Source organism: Oncorhynchus tshawytscha, linkage group LG11 (assembly GCF_018296145.1).
Source record: "Oncorhynchus tshawytscha isolate Ot180627B linkage group LG11, Otsh_v2.0, whole genome shotgun sequence".
NCBI lineage: Eukaryota > Metazoa > Chordata > Actinopteri > Salmoniformes > Salmonidae > Oncorhynchus > Oncorhynchus tshawytscha.
In genome coordinates, this window is record NC_056439.1 from 12140767 (window position 1) to 12158900 (window position 18134).

The 18134-nt window shown below is 42.0% G+C and overlaps 1 protein-coding gene across 1 annotated transcript in view; it reads left to right on the plus strand.

Moving 5' to 3' along the window:
- The first annotated feature begins 1984 nt into the window (after positions 1-1984).
- Positions 1985-18134, plus strand: part of LOC112261435 (microsomal triglyceride transfer protein) — a 38560-nt gene continuing 22410 nt past the window's right edge. The window contains exons 1-10 of the mRNA XM_024436754.2: positions 1985-2592; positions 4446-4636; positions 5815-5958; positions 8411-8518; positions 9868-10124; positions 10438-10588; positions 11003-11160; positions 11523-11691; positions 16720-16827; positions 17595-17807. Of these exons, the coding sequence (XP_024292522.1) occupies positions 2532-2592; positions 4446-4636; positions 5815-5958; positions 8411-8518; positions 9868-10124; positions 10438-10588; positions 11003-11160; positions 11523-11691; positions 16720-16827; positions 17595-17807 (1560 nt within the window). The 5' untranslated portion in view covers positions 1985-2531. The remainder of the gene's footprint in view (positions 2593-4445; positions 4637-5814; positions 5959-8410; positions 8519-9867; positions 10125-10437; positions 10589-11002; positions 11161-11522; positions 11692-16719; positions 16828-17594; positions 17808-18134) is intronic.

Consider the following 18134-nt stretch of genomic DNA (forward strand, 5'->3'; position numbering starts at 1 on the left):
GGGGTGAACAGGCAGTGGCTCGGGTGGTTGATGTCCTTGATGATCTTTATGGCCTTCCTGTAGCATCGGGTGGTGTAGGTGTCCTGGAGGGCAGGTAGTTTGCCCCGGTGATGCGTTGTGCAGACCTCACTACCCTCTGGAGAGCCTTACGGTTGAGGGCGGTGCAGTTGCCATACCAGGCGGTGATACAGCCCGCCAGGATGCTCTCGATGTGCATCTGTAGAAGTTTGTGAGTGCTTTTGGTGACAAGCCGAATTTCTTCAGCCTCCTGAGGTTGAAGAGGCGCTGCTGCGCCTTCCTCACGATGCTGTCTGTGTGAGTGGACCAATTCAGTTTGTCTGTGATGTGTATGCCGAGGAACTTAAAACTTGCTACCCTCTCCACTACTGTTCCATCGATGTGGATAGGGGGTGTTCCCTCTGCTGTTTCCTGAAGTCCACAATCATCTCCTTAGTTTTGTTGACGTTGAGTGTGAGGTTGTTTTCCTGACACCACACTCCGAGGGCCCGAATGCATGAAAAAATAAAGTGAATCAATGAATGCTTATTAATGAATACAATAGACTGTGTACTACTCCCTTCACAGAACAGCGCAAACTGGCTCTAACCAGAATAGAAAGAGGAGTGGGAGGCCCCGGTGCACAACTGAGCAAGAGAACAAGTACATTAGAGTGTCTTGTTTGAGAAACAGATGCTTCACAAGTCCTCAACTGGCATCTTCATTAAATAGTACCCGCAAAACAACAGTCTCAACGTCAACAGTGAAGAGGCGACTCCGGGGATGCTGGCCTTCTAGGCTGAGTTGCAAAGAAAAAGACATATCTCAGACTGGCCAATAAAAAGAAAAGATTAAGATGGACAAAAGAACACAGACACTGGACAGAGGAACTCTGCCTAGAAGGCCAGCATCCCGGAGTCGCCTCTTCACTGTTGATTTTGAGACTGGTGTTTTGCGGGTACTATGTAATGAATCTGCCAGTTGAGGACTTGTGAAGCATCTGTTTCTCAAACTAGACACTCTAATGTACTTGTTCTCTTGCTCAGTTGTGCACCGGGGCTTCCCACTACTCTTTCTACGTCACTCGCTCTGAGACCTTGAAGTAGTGGTTCCCCTTGCTCTGCAAGGGGTAACGATGCTTTGAGGGTGACTGTTGACGTGTGCAGAGCGTCCCTGGTTCGCGCCCGGACTTAAAGTCTATACTGTTACACTAACATAATTGCAAAAGGGTTTTGTAATGATCAATTAGTCTTTTAAATTGATACATTTGAATTAGCTAACACAACGTGCCTTGGAACACAGGAGTGATGGTTGCTGATAATGGGCCTGTGTACGCCTTTGTAGATATTCCATAAAATAAATCAGCCGTTTCCAGCCACAATAGTCATTTACAACATTAACAATGTCTACACTGTATTTCTGATCAATTTGATGTTATTTTAATGGACAGAAAATGTGCTTTTCTTTCAAAAACAAGGACATTTCTAAATGACCCCAAACCTTTGAACTGAAGTGTATATAAATAGGATTCTCCAATAAAGACTATGAGAAAAAAACGACTTCAATGTCAAGGAAATTACTTCACTGCTTGATAAATTCTAGAACTGTTATTTCCCTTTCCCTTGCAGTGTAGTCAAAGATAAGAATCATCCATAATGTAAACCCAGATCAATTTTGTCTTTGATGCAGATAGGGGTCACAGGTCAAGGATTAGTCAGCGTCCCCTCCCACATATCCCCACATCCATCCTTACCATTAGAGTGGGAAACGCAAAACTGACCTCAAATCGGTGCTTACAAATTCCTCCACACAAACACGGCAGAACGCCAAGCACCTACCATTGGCTCATATGCTGTCTGTTATAGAGTGACGTATATATTCCGTTTCCTTTAACGGTGTGTGCAACAATGTCAGTGTTTTTTGCTAAATTAGGTGAAAGGTTCAATCTCAAAATGACGTCGTCTCACTACCGAGGGGTAAATGTCACCATTGTTTTCAACCTTTTAGTCGTACGTTGAAAATGTTAAAAGTATTTTATTGTTTTGAACTTGTTGCTGAAAGTTGGGCAGAATTCGGCAGTATCGCTACAGCTGTGAAACTAACGTTACTGTTTTATCCTATATGTAATTGTCTCACTGATTTTTATCATGATAGGCTACTACTTGAGGACGAAACCTCGATGTCAATTCGCACTTGTGCATGCGCTGTTGATAAGGCTATCGTCCTCTTCTCATCCGATTGATCGTAATGACCATTAGGTATGTCGTAACATAAATGAACTGCTCGCGTACAAAGTATCATCTCCCGCCAACAGTGGGCATTGCGAAGGGATTGTCAAATCTCAGCTCTACAAGTTAATGATTTGCTCTTTACCTCGTACTTAGTACTTGAGCGTGGAGTTTGGATTCTGCCCTCCACGCGGATGACCATAATTCGAATAGTTTCGGGTAGCCGAGCCTTTCTTTCTGGCCTGTGAGCGCCGATCCAGTCAACTTTTACCTGCGGCCACCTTCTTGCTCCTAATAGATTTCAAAATGTTAGCTCTCTTTGTGCTTTTGCTCTGCATAACATCTTCATTTTCTGCTTCTACTAGAGGTGAGTTATTATTATTATTTTTTCCATGTACGGATATGTGTGATGAATATGTTATTGTATATTGTGTTGGTGTGTGATTTGCTTAGAGTATGTTAGCAGTTGGGTTCTATGCTTACAGTCCGTGACCTTGGAACTTCTGTCAACCTTTTGAATGGTCTTGCAACAACCAACAAATCCCTTTCACTGGAGATTCATAATTTCATAGCACATGTTTGTTCCTAAATTCAACAGTCAAATACTTTCCTGGTGATGTAAGGTGGGCTCCCGAGTGGTACAGCGGTCTAATGCACTGCATCTCAGTGATAGCGGCGTCACTATACACTCTGGTTTGATTCCAGGCTGTATCACACCCGGCCGTGATTGGGAGTCCCATAGGGCAGTGCCCAATTAGCCCAGCGTCGTTAGGGTTGGCAATCCTTGTAAATAAGAATTTGTTCTTAACTGACTTGCCTAGTTAAATAAAAAATAGTAACAAAGTACACTACCAATAGTAATTACTCCCCTGAACATTTAGGCAACCTGCAGGGTAGATATTGTGGATATTACTGTCGCTGGTGGTAAAGTTGTTTTTTGGGTGACAATTCTATTAATCATAGGTGATATGAATGAAATGATTTCCTGTTCAACTTGGTCAGTAGAAGCTAAGGCAGTTGACAAAATGGTTGAATACAGCTGTCTGTGGCAGATTTTGTATGTTTGATTCAGCACTTTGTGATTGGTGATGCAACCCGAAAGTGACACGTCAGTCTTGACTCATGGCCTAATGTCAATTATTTTGTAATGCTACACTGTATTGGAGCAATCAAGGACTTTAATAGTCCACCCACAACGTTCTGTCTCCTGTGTTGATTGTGTCCATCAGAAACGTAGACCATAGTAGGTTTAGCTTACAAGGGTTCTCGTATTAATGACACATTATTACAAGTTGCAATTGGACTGCGATGAAGGGCTCACCTTCTGAATCCAGGATGCCTGACAGTATGAATGTATAAATATTACTGTCTGTTTTTAAATCATCTGTTACAGAGGATAAGATGTTTGGAAGTATTTTGCATAAAGCTACACATGGTTTTACAAGTGTCAGTCTCATCCACCTGCCTGATCTTTCTCTGTCGAACCAGTAGCAATTAGCCAGGGGACCAGGTAATGTGTGTAATGGTTAAACTATTAATTGTTGTCTAGCCAAAACATTACAAATCTAACAGAGTAATAAATGAATCCAATCTGAACTCAAACCTTTTTGTTATGATTGACTGACATACAAAGGGGAAGTATTTGACTGCCGTAAAGCAGATGATTTGAGGGAAATACCTTAATTCAATCACTGCTTAATGGTATATACCAACTATTTTGTTTAGGAGATGTTTTACAGACATCTCACTCGGCAGTGAGGGCCATTTGGTGTTAACCAGCTTGTTGACATTGTTCTGATGAAAGACCTTGATATTTATATAGAGAAACATGGGTCTAAGTGAATCCCAACCATTTGGGGTCCTCCGTGAGTTGTCAGGGTCTCAGTAGCCATGTTCAAACTGCATGTAGCCCAGTGCAAACACCCTTGGTTGTCACCCAATTGACTCCAGAAAAGTGACACAGGAATATTTTACTCCAGAAAAGTGACAGTTGGTTCCAATTAGCCAGGGTTAACAAATGCTTGTGTAAAAGGACATAAAACTGGCCCGGGTCTAATTTCAACCCAGGGTTAAAGATAGCCCTGGGCTAAGAGAATGCAGTTTGAAAAGGCCTAGCGGGGCTCAGCAAGAGAACTGATTTGAGAACCCCTGCTCTAAGTCACTCATCACTGTAACGTTTGATCTCACTCTGCGATTCCTGCATGCCCCCTCTTGTTTCAGGTGCTGGTGCTGCTGGACCCAGGCTGAACAATGACCAGTTGTACAAATTCAGCTACACCACCGAGGTGCTGGTGGACCGGGCCAAGGGGTCAAAGGATGGCAGTGTCGGCTATAGGATCTCCAGTGACGTGGATGTCAACTTAGTGTGGAGAGACCCCAGCAGCAAGGACGACCAGCTCATCCAACTGGTGGTAAGTAATCCCAAAGCACCACCTCCTCACCCTGACTTTGCCGATAGTAAGTACATTTTTCCTCAATAAATGTAGCTATGGCTGTAATATGTGGTCGTCCCACCTAGCTATCTTAAGATGAATGCACTAACTGTAAGTCGCTCTGGATAAGAATGTCTGCTAATTGACTCAAATGTAAATGTGTGTTGGCTGGATGTACCTGAATCCCAAACCCCCAGCCCCTAGAACCCCAGCCCCTAGACCCTATGCTCTTGTGTAGGTCTGAGAGGATTGGATAGGTGTAACTGTTTTATGGCAATAACCCTACCTCTCCATATGATAGCCTAGTTGGAATTTTTGCCATATCGCTTAGACCTATCCAGTCTTTTCAGATCTATACAAATGCAGTGAGTAGGGGTTAGGGGTTGATTTAGGATTCATTCAGGGACAGACTGAGAGACAGTTTTTGTCAAACCTGGTTACATGTTTCCCTGGGATATTAAATAAAAAACTCTTGTTTTGGGAGGATACATGTTGGAGTATATGCATGCAAAATATTGTGTATTTATATTTATTATGGATCCCCAGTAGCTGCTGCTCTTCCAAAATTAAGGCAGTTTATACAATTTTAAAAACATTACCATACATTCAGATTGTGTGCCCTCAGGCCCCTGCTCCACCACTACCACATATACAGTACAAAATCCATGTGTACGTGTGTATGCTATCGTGTGTATGCTGTCTTTACAATGTGAAAGGAAACTCAACCACATATTGATATGATCCTGGGGAAGAGGTTCTTAATGTCTCCTGTATTTGGAAAGAATAGAAAAATAAGCATGGTCTGATTGTGTAAAAATAGTACTTAAATTCTTAGACAGGGCCCTCAGGGAGTTAAACAAAAATTGTATTTAAAAAGGCCTGGGTTCAAATAGTATTTGAATTCTGTTAACTACTTAAGTTGTGCTTAATTGTGTGTGCCTGGCCCAAAAGCAGTCATCTCAAAAGTGCCAACATGCCTGCCTGGAATTCCAGACAGGCTAAACCAAACACTGATGGTTTTTGAATAGGTTCAAATAGTATTTGAAATAATTCAATGTCTACAACTTCCACTCTGGTTGTATTCTATGGAGAATATTGATATTGAGCTGCTTGAAATGTCCTAATCATCTAACAAGCTCCTCCATTCCCATCTGCAGATCTCAAACGTGAAGATAAAAAGTGTGGCCCAACGCTCAGCCAAGAAGAACATATTCCAGGGCGCCACAACGCAAAGCCTTCTCGGAGAGAATAAGCTGGCAGCACTGGAAAGGCCGTTCATGGTGCACCTGAAAAACGGAAAGGTAAGAGCTGTGGATGTTGGTTTGTTTCTATTGTAAGACATTATTAAGGGGCCCATTCAAACTCATAACAGGTCTTACAAATAATTACTGCATCATCATGCATTATACTTGCAGCTAAGTAAAGTGTTACTGTATGTTTTTATTGATGCATAATGCAAAATGATTGCTTTAACTTAAGGCAGTTACTAGGAACATGAATGTGCTTTGGGTATACTGTAGTGGAGATTATCTGCCATAGGTAGATGTTGTAGGATGTTTAATTGTTACCAGAAGTATACTAAATATACTACAAATAGCTATTTTTCTATCATTGTAGTACTATTGCTGTTATATCTTCATAGGTCAATAGTCATAAAAGTATTGTGCAATTGTACATTTATATCAACCATCAATTTTATGACAAAAAAAATACTAAGTCTAGTATGGGAGTCATTTCTGGAGCATCATTGATGACATTTGTATTGCTGGGGACTATTAATGGAACCGTAATAGGCAATGTGTTGGTGTGGTGACGCTGGAAGGGGAAATACCAGACAGATGGTGAGTGCAGGGCAAGGGTCAATCCTTCAGATTGCTGGCCGGCCGGTTATCAGATCTCACGAGAGAAGTGTGGGGGCATCAGCGTGGCAAAGGGGTGCCGTTCCTGGATGACACAGACAGGGTGAGGTGAATAGGTGAACCAGTTGATCAGTGAATGTCCTGTTGAATGCATTGTGATCAGCTAAATCTGTTATGAAAATATTGCGAATTTAGCACGGGACTGTATATATTGAAACTAAATGTATCTCATAGTATTACGAACTATAATACACCCATCTACTACCGGGTCGGACGCCCCTTTGCGTTCAACAGGAATGTTCCACAGGGATGTTGGTCCATGCTGACGTGATGGCATCACGCAGTTGATGCAGATTGAACACCTGCTAGCCTGCATGATTCTTGCCATTCTCCTTGGACCTCTCTCATCAACAGCTGTTTTCGCCCACAGGACGGCCGTTGACTGGATGTTTTTGTTTGTCACACCATTATCGGTAAACCTTAGACACAGTCGTGCGTGGAAAAACCCAGGATACCATGCTCAAAGTTGTTTAGGTCACTTGTGTTACCCATTCTAACGTTCAATCGAACAGTAACTGATTGCCTTGATGCCTTTCTGCCTGCTTTAAATTACAAGCCACTGCCATGTGACTCACTGTCTGTAGGAGCGATCCATTTTCATGAACAGGGTTGTGTACCTAATAAACTGGCCAGTGAGTGTAAGATAATGAGTGACATGATTTTGAAACTTTTGTGATAATAGTGACCTTATGGTGACTGTTTTTACTACAATGTGATTTATTGTCTGCAACCTTTGTACTTTTGTATTGTATTGGACTTTTTATGCTGTAGTCTCTGCAATGTTAGACATGGTTTTTCAAATGAAGCTTTCTATCTCTCTGAGTTGATAATGGCTGAGTATGGACAAAATAAGGTTGAAGAATGATTGTCTTCAACAAATAAAACTAAAACCTAATAAATCTAGTGGTTTAATCTAAACCCCAGTGTGATTTTACAGTGTGATGCCCTGAGTTGAGTGGAATACGCTGTGAAGGTGAATAAGACATTAGTTTGATAGTGTCTAACTGCAGAATGTGTTGCCATGGGCATTCCTTGCCAAGAAAGTGACTCTTATTGGCCCCTGTGCCACGCCATGGCCATACTGTCAGGTTTCAGGTAAGACCCAGATGCAGACCGTGTCAAAGAAACAAACATTTTATTTCTAGTACAGGGGCAGGCAAACAACAGGTCAGTAAATCCAGAGAGGGTACAAGGGGGTCAGGGCAGGCAGGGGTCAATAATCCAGTGACGTGGGGCAAGTCGGTTAAGAACAAATTCTTATTTTCAATGATGGCATAGGAACAGTGGGTTAACTGCCTTGTTCAGGGGCAGAATGACAGATTTGTACCTTGTCAGCTCGGTGGATTTGTTCTTGCAACCTTTTGGCCGTGTCCAGCGCTCTAACCACTAGGCCACGCTACTGCCCCAAGGTATAGAACAGCAGGCAGACTCCGGGTCAGGGCAGGCAGAATGGTCAAAACTGGGACGGACTAGAAAGCAGGAACAGGGCTGCTAGGTTTCACAAAACAAAATGAATTGGCAACAGAGAACAAAGGTATAAATACACAGGATAATGAGGAAGATGGGTGACACCTGGAGGGGGATGGAGACAAGTACATAGACAGCTGAAACAGATCAGGGTGTGCCACATACCTTGCCAAGAGAAAAGGAACTCCCTCAAGATGCATTTCACAGTCAGACGCTTTTCGATTTGTTGACATCTCATCATTATCTGAGGCACTTTGATAATATTAATCGGAGAGAAGTACTGCTAATTTCGCTGTTCTGTCACTTGACTCTAGTGCACTGTTTCGTATCATATTGACTTGTTTGTTGTTCCATGCCTCTGTTTCAGGTGAGCAGCTTTTACTGCTATAAGGCAGAGCCTGCTTCCATTAAGAACTTGAAAAGGGGTGTGGCTAGCTTGCTGCAGGTGCAATCCAGATCTGGGAAGGTCATAGAGGTAAATGAGACCCAATGCATATACAGTGACAGGAAATTGTGGAAACATTTAATTTGCAGTCCTATTTTAGCAGGCACTTACTAAGAGATGATGTGGTAACAATGAGTACTTTTGGTACACTTTTAACTAACTCAATTGGTAACCACCGCCGTGTACCAAATTGGTTCTATAGTAGTAAATAAAAAAATAGTAAAAAAATAGTAAAAAAATATATACAAACACTCTACTGGTCAAAAGTTTTAGAGCACCTACTCATTCAACAAGGGTTTTTCTTTATTTTTACTATTTTATACATTGTAGAATAATAGTGAAGACATCAAAACTATGAAATTACACACATAATCATGTAGTAACCAAAAAAGTATTAAACAAATCTAAATATATTTGAGATTCTTCAAATAGCCACCCTTTGCCTTGAAGACAGCTTTGAACGCTCATGGCATTCTCTCAAGCAGCTTCATGAGGTAATCACCCCACCTGACATTAGCCAGGTAGAAATGTGTCCTTTCATCTGATGAGTCCAAATTTTAGATTTTGAGTTCCAAACTTTGTGAGACGCGTTGCTGGTGATCGGATGATCTCCGCATCTGTATTTCCCACCGTGAAGCATGGAGGAGGAAGTGTGATGGTGTAGAGGTGCGTTGCTGGTGACACTGTCTGTGATTTATTTAGAATTCAAAGCACACTTAACCAGCATGGCTGCCACAGCATTCTGCAGCGATACGCCATCCTATTTGGTTTGCTCTATCATTTGTATTTAAACAGGACAATGACCCAACAGACCTCCGGGCTGTGTAAGGGCTATTTAACCAAGAAGGAGAGTGATGGAGTGCTGCTTCAGATGACCTGGCCTCCACAATCACCTGACCTCAACCCAATTGAGATGGTTTGGGATGAGTTGAACCGCAGAGTGAAGGAAAAGCAGCCAACAAGTGCTCTGCATATGTTTGAACTCCTGTTGGAAAAGCATTCCAGGTGAAGCTGGTTGAGAGAATACCATGAGTGTGCAAAGCTGTCAGCCACCCTTTGCCTTGATATTTGAAGAATCTCAAATTTAAAATGTATTTTGATTTGTTTAACACTTTTGGTTACTCCATGATTCCATGTGTTATTTCATAGTTTTGATGTCTTTACTATTATTCTAAAATGTAAAAATAAGAAAAACCCTTGAATGAGCAGGTGTCATGTCATAAAAAAATAATGCACTTTAAAATAATATTTTACCATAAACACAGTTGTAAGTTTGCAATGAATTCTCAATGTAAATCATTCGAACAAATGCTTAATTGTTTTTCTATGGTTTTCTGTGCGAGTACTTTTGGTTGGCTGACTGATCTTTCTGGGAACAGAATGATGTGTCAGGGAGGTGTACGGTAGAGTACAAGGCTGCCCAAGGCCAGGTGACAAGGACCAAGGCTTTGGAGACCTGCAAGACCGCAGAGACTGGCTTCACCACCTACATTCAGGTCCTTGGCGTGAGTGGGGAGTCCAGCTCTGTCACTGTTTTCACCCTGGAGGATGGCTTCATTAAGTCAGCCACAGCCAAGGAGACTCACATCTTAGCAGTCAACGCACGCCGCACCACCGCCGCTAAAATAGTGTCCAGGTAAGGTGTGACACAAATCAAATTTTATTTGTCACATGCGCCAAATACAACAGGAATGCTTACTTACAAGCCCTTAACCAACAATGCGGCTTTAAGAAAAATATGACACAAGGGAGTCAAATGGAATTTTAATGGTGAAATTCTGCTGTAAACATTGAGGCAATAGTTGTATTTCTTCTTTTTGTTTACTACATTAATCCAACACGTGTTCTTTCACTGTAAAAGTAATGTTCTTTGATTTGAGTAGGCTTTCTGAGAGCATCAATTGCAAGGAACAGAAACGGATTGTTTTTTAAATTTATGTTGTCCTCAGGCAAAACTTGACGCTGGTAACAATTGAGACTGGGCCATTTGAGGTGGCGGGGAAGAATGTCGCCAGTGTTGTCAAATCACTTGATGAGAAATTGTATGCGGTTGGTGTGACAGCTGAGAAGGTCAAATCCCAATGCAAGGGCTGTCAATCGGTGAGTGGTTGTGAGAAACAATAAAGTGCTTCACGTCGTTTTCAACCTTGGACACTGACTTTTTCCTCTGAAAGATTCCAATATAACCTTCAATATAATCTTCAATTCAGCTTTTACATTGACGGTATTGACTCCCAAACTGAATTGCTTCAAAAATGACTTTGCTATAGAATAATTAAAAAGGGCAGAGGAAAACTACTATGCTGGCCTGGTTGATTGCTGGAATGGTGCTAGAATTAAATAATCAGATCCAACACAGTACAGGGTGTTACAATAGTGTGAAAAGCCCTTGTGAAGTCTGAATTTACCAACGCTATACCACACTATCGATGCATGTCCTTGCTGACCAAACATGTAATTAAGAAATTAGCATTTTTTTCCCTTTCTTTTCCTCTTCTCTGCTCATCCCGCTAGCTGTTTGAGCACTGGCAAGAGGTCCAGAAGCAGTTTGAACCAGATAGCTTGTCAAAGGCCATCGCTCCCCGACGCTTCCTGGCTCTCATCCAGAGCATAAGGAAAGCCTCCAAGGACGAGATCCTCCAAGTGCTGAAGAGCTCCACCAAGACTGCCCTGTAAAGGCCTAGCACTTTACCCACCTCTCTCTCTCTCCCTTTCTCTTTGTCTGCCTCTTTCTCTCACACTCCTCTTTTTTCTCTTTTTGTCTTTCCCATTTCACTCCTTCTCTCTTTTCACTTCTATCGCTCTCCTCAATCTCTTGTTTTCTCCTTTTTTTAATGTATGTTTGTCTTTTTCTCTCTCTCAGGCTGTGATGCTTTCTTATGAGATGTAGTGACTCGTCACTCCATTTCCTTGCTGTCTGTCTCTCGCCCTGTGGGTCTTTTGGCCAGAGCCACATAGTTAACTATATAGGGAATATTGCGACATTTTAGACTTCTGACTCACTGCCTCTCTCCAACTCTGTCGGGGTCTGCAGACCCCAGGTGGTGGACGCCGTGACCTCGTCCCAGACGCCCGCCTCCCTGGACGCCATGCTGCAGTTCCTCAACTTTGCCGACCCCAAAGGCCTGGTTCTGCAGGAAAGGTTCCTGTACGCCTGCGGCTTCTCCTCGCACCCCAACGAAAGAATGCTCCAGGCTTTGGTGGTGAGTGGACAATGGCTGCCACTTGCTTAAACTCTACAAACCAAAATGAATTAAATGCATGTCCTACACAGCGGGATGGGGAGAAATTATTCTGTAAAAGTCTGTTCAACGTTTTCAGTTGGTTAGACAGATATGTCATTGTGACTTCTGACAGGCACCGCAACACAACACTAGACCCCTCCCCCAATGCTCTGCTCCCAGTGAAAATCATTGAATTACTTAGTTTTTTACCTATCTGTTAAGTACCCTTATGCTCATCAGGGCAAACATCCATACAATTAGCTCCGGTTAGAGGAGATGGAGGAGACTGAAACGAAAACATATCCTTAACGTACTTTGCTTCCTCTTTCAAATATAATTTGGTGAATCATAGGTGACTCTGTCATTTGCAACAAGTTTCATAAAACTATTTTTTTGTAGCCTTTCTATGTTGAAGATTGTTTAATCATTTGGTGAAATTTTCCCCCCATTTTCCATCCAGTTTGCTTTATTAATATAATATATTACACTGGATCTTTCTTGAATAAGTTCCTCCATTTCTTTTTGTTTTTCCTCTAACTTATTCTGTGCCTCTATAGTACAGGTTTTATTGCTATCTAACTGTACTGTTAGTCCTTCAGTTTCCTTTGTTAATATGGACTCTTTTGATCTAAATTGCTTTTGTTTTAGAGATGAGTACTGAATTGCATGACCTCTAAAGGCACATTTAAGTGTCCTGTACAATAAGCGGATTTGCTGTACCTATGTTATGCCCGAAACAAGCAGTTATATATTCCTCTGTCCTAATTAAAAACAAGTTATCATCCAATATGATTGATTAAATTTCCAATATCCTCGCCAACATGGAAATTCCGTTAGAGTTATATATTTATATATATATCTATATATCACTCTATATATATATATATATATATATATCTATATATCACTCTATATATATATATATATATATGCCAATTATCTGATGGTCCGACCGCATTCTGTCCCCTATCAACACTTTTTTTTTTCCACTTTCGGTGCCAACAAGACTGACATAAGAAAAGTCAAGACGACTAGCTTGATTAAGCCTCCGCCATGTATATCTCACTAGGTCAGGATATTTAAGCCTCCATATATCCACTAGTTCCAATATATCCATGATATTTGTGATTTCCTTAAGAGCATGAGGGTGATAGTGTGATTTCCTTAAGGTCCATTGAGGTATTTAAAACCGTATTATAATCACCCACCATGATAATATTGTATTGCTTGCAGGGTTGATACTTTATTATATATATATTTTCAAAGAAGCGTGGATCATCACTATTTGGTCCGTAAAGGTTAATGAGCCATATCTGTTTATGGTCCAATAACAACATATTTAAAATCATCCATCTACCTTGTGGATCTGTTTGGACAATTTGCACATTCGGATCAAAATTACTGCTAATATCATCATCCCTTTTGAGTTTCTTTGCCCATGGGAGAAGTATTTTTCACCCACAGTCCATTTTCTACTCACCTTCATCTAAAATTGTTGATTGAGTTTCCTGTAACCATTAATTCATTAATTAATTAATTATGAATTATTGTTATATCTACATAGGTGTACAGAGGCCAATTATGAGCAACCATTACTCCTGTGTTCCAATGGCACGTTGTGTTAGCTAATCCAAGATTATCACTTTAAAAGGCTAATTGATCATTTTGAAAACCCTTTTGCATTAAGTTAGCACAGTTGAAAACTGTTATTCTGATTTAAAGAAGCAATAAAACTGGCCTTTAGACAAGTTGAGTATCTGGAGCATCAGCATTTGTGGGTTTGATTACAAGCTCAAAATGGCCAGAAACAAAGCACTTTCTTCTGAAACTCATCAGTCTATTCATGTTCTGAGAAATGAATGCTATTCCATGTGAGAAATTGCCCAAAAAATTGAAGATCTGGTACAACTCCACAGAAGAGTGCAAACTGGCTCTAACCAGAATAGAAAGAGGTGTGGGAGGCCCTGGTGCACAACTGAGCAAGAGGACAAGTACATTAGTGTCTAGTTTGAGAAACAAACAAGTCCTCAACTGGCAGGTTCATTAAATAAACTCAGCAAAAAAAGAAACGTCCCTTTTTCAGGACCCTGTCTTTCAAAGATAATTTGTAACATCCATATAACTTTACAGATCTTCATTGTGAAGGGCTTAAACACTTTCTCATGCTTGTTCAATGAACCATAAATAATTAATGAACATGCACCTATCGAACGGTTGTTAAGACACTATCAGCTTACAGACAGTAGGCAATTAAGGTCACAGTTATGAAAACTTAGGACACTAAAGAGTATCCCTGCTCATCTGCGTGAACGTGCCTTAGGCATGCTGCAAGGAGACATAAGGATAGCGGATGTGGCCAGGGCAATATATTGCAATGTCCGTACTGTGAGACGCCTAAGACAGCGCTACACAGGGAGACAGGATGGACAGCTGATCGTCCTCGCAGTGGCAGAGCACGTGTAGCAACATCTGCACAGGATCGTTACATCTGAACATCACACTTGCGGGACAGGTACAGGATGGCAACAACTGCCCGAGTTACACCAGGAACGCACACTCCCTCCATCAATGCTCAGACTGTCCACAATAGGCTGAGAGAGGCTGGACTGAGGGCTTGTAGGTCCGTTTTAAGGCAGGTCCTCACCAGACATCACCGGCAACGACGTTGCCTATGGGCACAAACCCACCATCGCTGGACCAGACAGGGCAGGCAAAAACTGTTCTTCACTGACGAGTCGCGGTTTTGTCTCACCAGGGGTGATGGTCGGATCCGTATTTATCATCGAATGAATGAGCGTTACACCGAGGCCTGTCCTCTGGAGCGGGATCAATTTGGAGGTGGAGGGTCCGTCATGGTCTGGGGCGGTGTGTCACAGCATCATCGGACTGAGCTTGTTGTCATTGAAGGCAATCTCAACGCTATGCGTTACAGGGAAGACATCCTCTTCCCTCATGTGGTACCCTTCCTGCAAACTCATCCTGACATGACCCTCCAGCATGACAATGCCACCAGCCAAACTGCTTGTTCTGTGTGTGATTTCCTGCAAGACAGGAATGTCAGTGTTCTGCCATGGCCAGCAATCCCATTGAGCACTTCTGGGACCTGTTGGATCGGAGGGTGAGGGCTGGGGCCATTCCCCCCCCAGAAATGTCCGGGAATTTGCAGGTGCCTTGGTGGAAGAGTGGGGTAACATCTCACAGCAAGAACTGGCAAATCTGATGCAGTCCATGAGGAGGAGATGCACTGTGGTACTTAATGCAGCTGGTGGCCACACCAGATGCTGACTGTTACTTTTGTTTACAGTTGTTGAAAATAAATGCAGTTGACAGTGAGAGGATGTTTCTTTTTTTGCTGAGTTTAGTACCTGCAAAACACCAGTCTCAATGTCAACAGTGAAGAGGCAACTCCGGGATGCTGGCCTGCCTGTGTTCTTTTGCCCATCTTAATATTTTATTTTTATTGGCCAATCTGAGATGTGGCTTTTTCTTTGCAACTCTGCCTCCCACTCCTCTTTCTATTCCGGTTAGAGCCAGTTTGCGCTGTTCCCAACTAGTCTCAAGAAGGCATGTTTGAGTGTTGCTTGTTTTTGGAATATTTGTCAACTTTTCTCTAGCCTTCTTGTATTTGTTATTATCCAGATTCAATGTAATTACCCCCAAATATATGAAGTGCTAATATTTGGTCTAACTTACTAATATTGAAATATTATGAATTTATCTTGAGGTGATTTTGCACCGGTGTGTTCAGTACGCCATCTTGCCTGCAGTCAGTCAATACGGAAAATTGAAAGAACTTTGAAAATGTCTTCAAGTGCAGTCGCAAAAACCATCCAGCGCTATGATGAAACTGACTCTCATGAGGACCGTCACAGGAAAGGAAGTCCGAGTTACCTCTGCTGCAGAGGATAAGTTCATTAGCCTTACCAGCCTCAGAAATTGCAGCCCAAATAAATACTTCAGAGTTCATGTAACAGACACATCTCAACATCAACTGTTCAGAGGAGACTGTGTGAATCAGGCCTTCATGGTTGAGTTGCTTCAAAGAAACCACAACTAAAGGACACGAAGAAGAGACTTGCTTGGGCCAAGAAACACAAGAAATGGGCATTTAGACCGGTGGAAATCTGTCCTTTGGTCTGATGAGTCCAAATTGAGATTTGTAGTTCCAACCGCCGTGTTACTTTGTGAGATGCAGAGTAGGGCAATGGATGATCTCCGCACGTGTAGGTCCCACCATGAACCATGGCGGAGGAGGTGTGATGGTGCGTTGCTGGTGACACTGTCTGTGATTTATTTAGAATTCAAGGCACACTTAACCAGCATGGCTACCACAACAATCTGCAGCGATACGCCTTCCCATCTGGTTTGCGCTATCATTTGTTTTTCAACAGGACAATGACTCAACACACCTCCGGGCTGTGTAAGGGCTATTTAACCAAGAAGGAGAGTGATGGAGTGCTGCTTCAGATAAGCTGGTCTCCACAATCACCTGACCTCAACCCAATTGAGATGGTTTGGGATGAGTTGGACCACAGTGTGAAGGAAAAGCAGCCAACAAGTGCTCAGCATATGTGGGAAGTTCTTCAAAACTGTTGGAAAAGCATTCCAGGCGAAGCTGGTTGAGAGTGCCATGAGTGTGCAAAGATGTCATCAAAGGCAAAAGCTGGCTATTTTGAAGGATCTCAAATATAAAATATATTTTGATTTGTTTAACAATTCTTTTTGGTTGCAACGTGATTCCATATGTGTTATTTCAGTTTTGATGTCACTATTATTCTGCAATGTAGAAAACTGTAAAAATAAAGAAGAACCCTTGTTGAATGAATAGGTGCTCTAAAGCTTTTGACCAATAGTGTGTACACAAATAATTTGTGGTGCAGCTTCTTTCTCTTCGATTTTCCACATACGACTTTCAAAATTACAATTTATATTTAAAAAATAATAATTTGTGTGTACTGTATGATAAAACATATGGCGATTTTTAATTACATGCATTGTTTTTTTCAGGACATTTCAAAGGGCAAGATTGTCAGTAATGACATCAAAGAGTCGGTGGTGATCATCATGGGTGCCCTTGTGCACAAGCTCTGTCAGAAAGGGGGTTGTGAGCTACCAGTGAGTATTGAATATGTTTGACCCTATGTCTGTAATGAGGGGAGATGTACAAAACTCGTTCTTAAAGGGATTCACACATTCTGTTTACTTAATATTCATCTCCAGCACCACCCCAACATCAACATATGTGAAAATGGTGTGTTTCATAGTTCAAAAGATGGAGGAAGATAACTGTTTCTGATAACATCATCTGTTGTGCATCATGTAATTTTAACCAACTATGCATAGGCATTGTCTCGATGAATGTGAAGTAGAAATTAGTTTAAATGTCCCTTTTAAGCAATTGAATAATCTTCAACCAAGAGAATACTGATTGGACTTTTTTAACTGAACCAAGTACAACTATTGGAATGCCAGACTGGAATATAGTAGTGATACAATAGTGAGACGTAGCTGTGTCTGATGGTTCGAAAAGATACAGAAATTATCCCTCTGATGTATTTGGGCTCTGAGTGGCACAGCGGTCTAAGGCACTGCATCTCTGTGCTAGAGGCATCACTACAGACCCTGGTTCAATTCCAGGCTGTATCACAACTGTCCGTGATTGGGAGTCCCATAGGGTTGCGCACAATTGGCCCAGCGTCATCCGGGTTAGGGTTTGGCCGGGGTAGGCCGTCATTGTAAATAAGAATATGTTTTTAACTGACTTGCCTAGTTAAATTAAATAAATATGATCCTGTTGTGAAATGCACCAAGAAAGTCACAATTTCTTAAAAGGAACTATACAATGGCTGACTTATTGTGTGTTTGTCTCATGTACAACCCAGACTGTGGTTGAGGTGAAGAAGATGATTCTGGAAGGTCCCGACAGTACGCAGGTGGAGTCAGACGTTCAGATGTACCTACTAGCGCTGAAGAACTCCCTGCTGCCCGAGGCCATTCCCCTGTTTTCCAAATATGCTGAGTCGGAGGTCGGAGCCTACTGCACCATCTCCCTCACAGCCCTGCAGAGATACGACGTCGCCCTCATCACAGACGAGGTGAGGCCATTTGACGTCTAAGTTCACAGGGGAAGTGCGGGAAGCTGGATTGCCATTCCCAGAGCCATATATTTAGATACATACTAAGGGTATATCGAAATAAGAGAAATGTATGTGGACACCTGCTGTAAAGTAACAAAACGTGGAAAAAGTCAAGGGGTCTGAATACTTTCCAAGTGCACTGTATATGCTGTTGTATGTACAGTGCATTCTGGCCCCTTGACTTTTTCCACGTTTTGTTACTTGACTTTGTTACTTGTCCATTCTAAAATGGATTCAATTGTTTTTCCCCCTCACCAATCTACACACAATACCTCATGATGACAA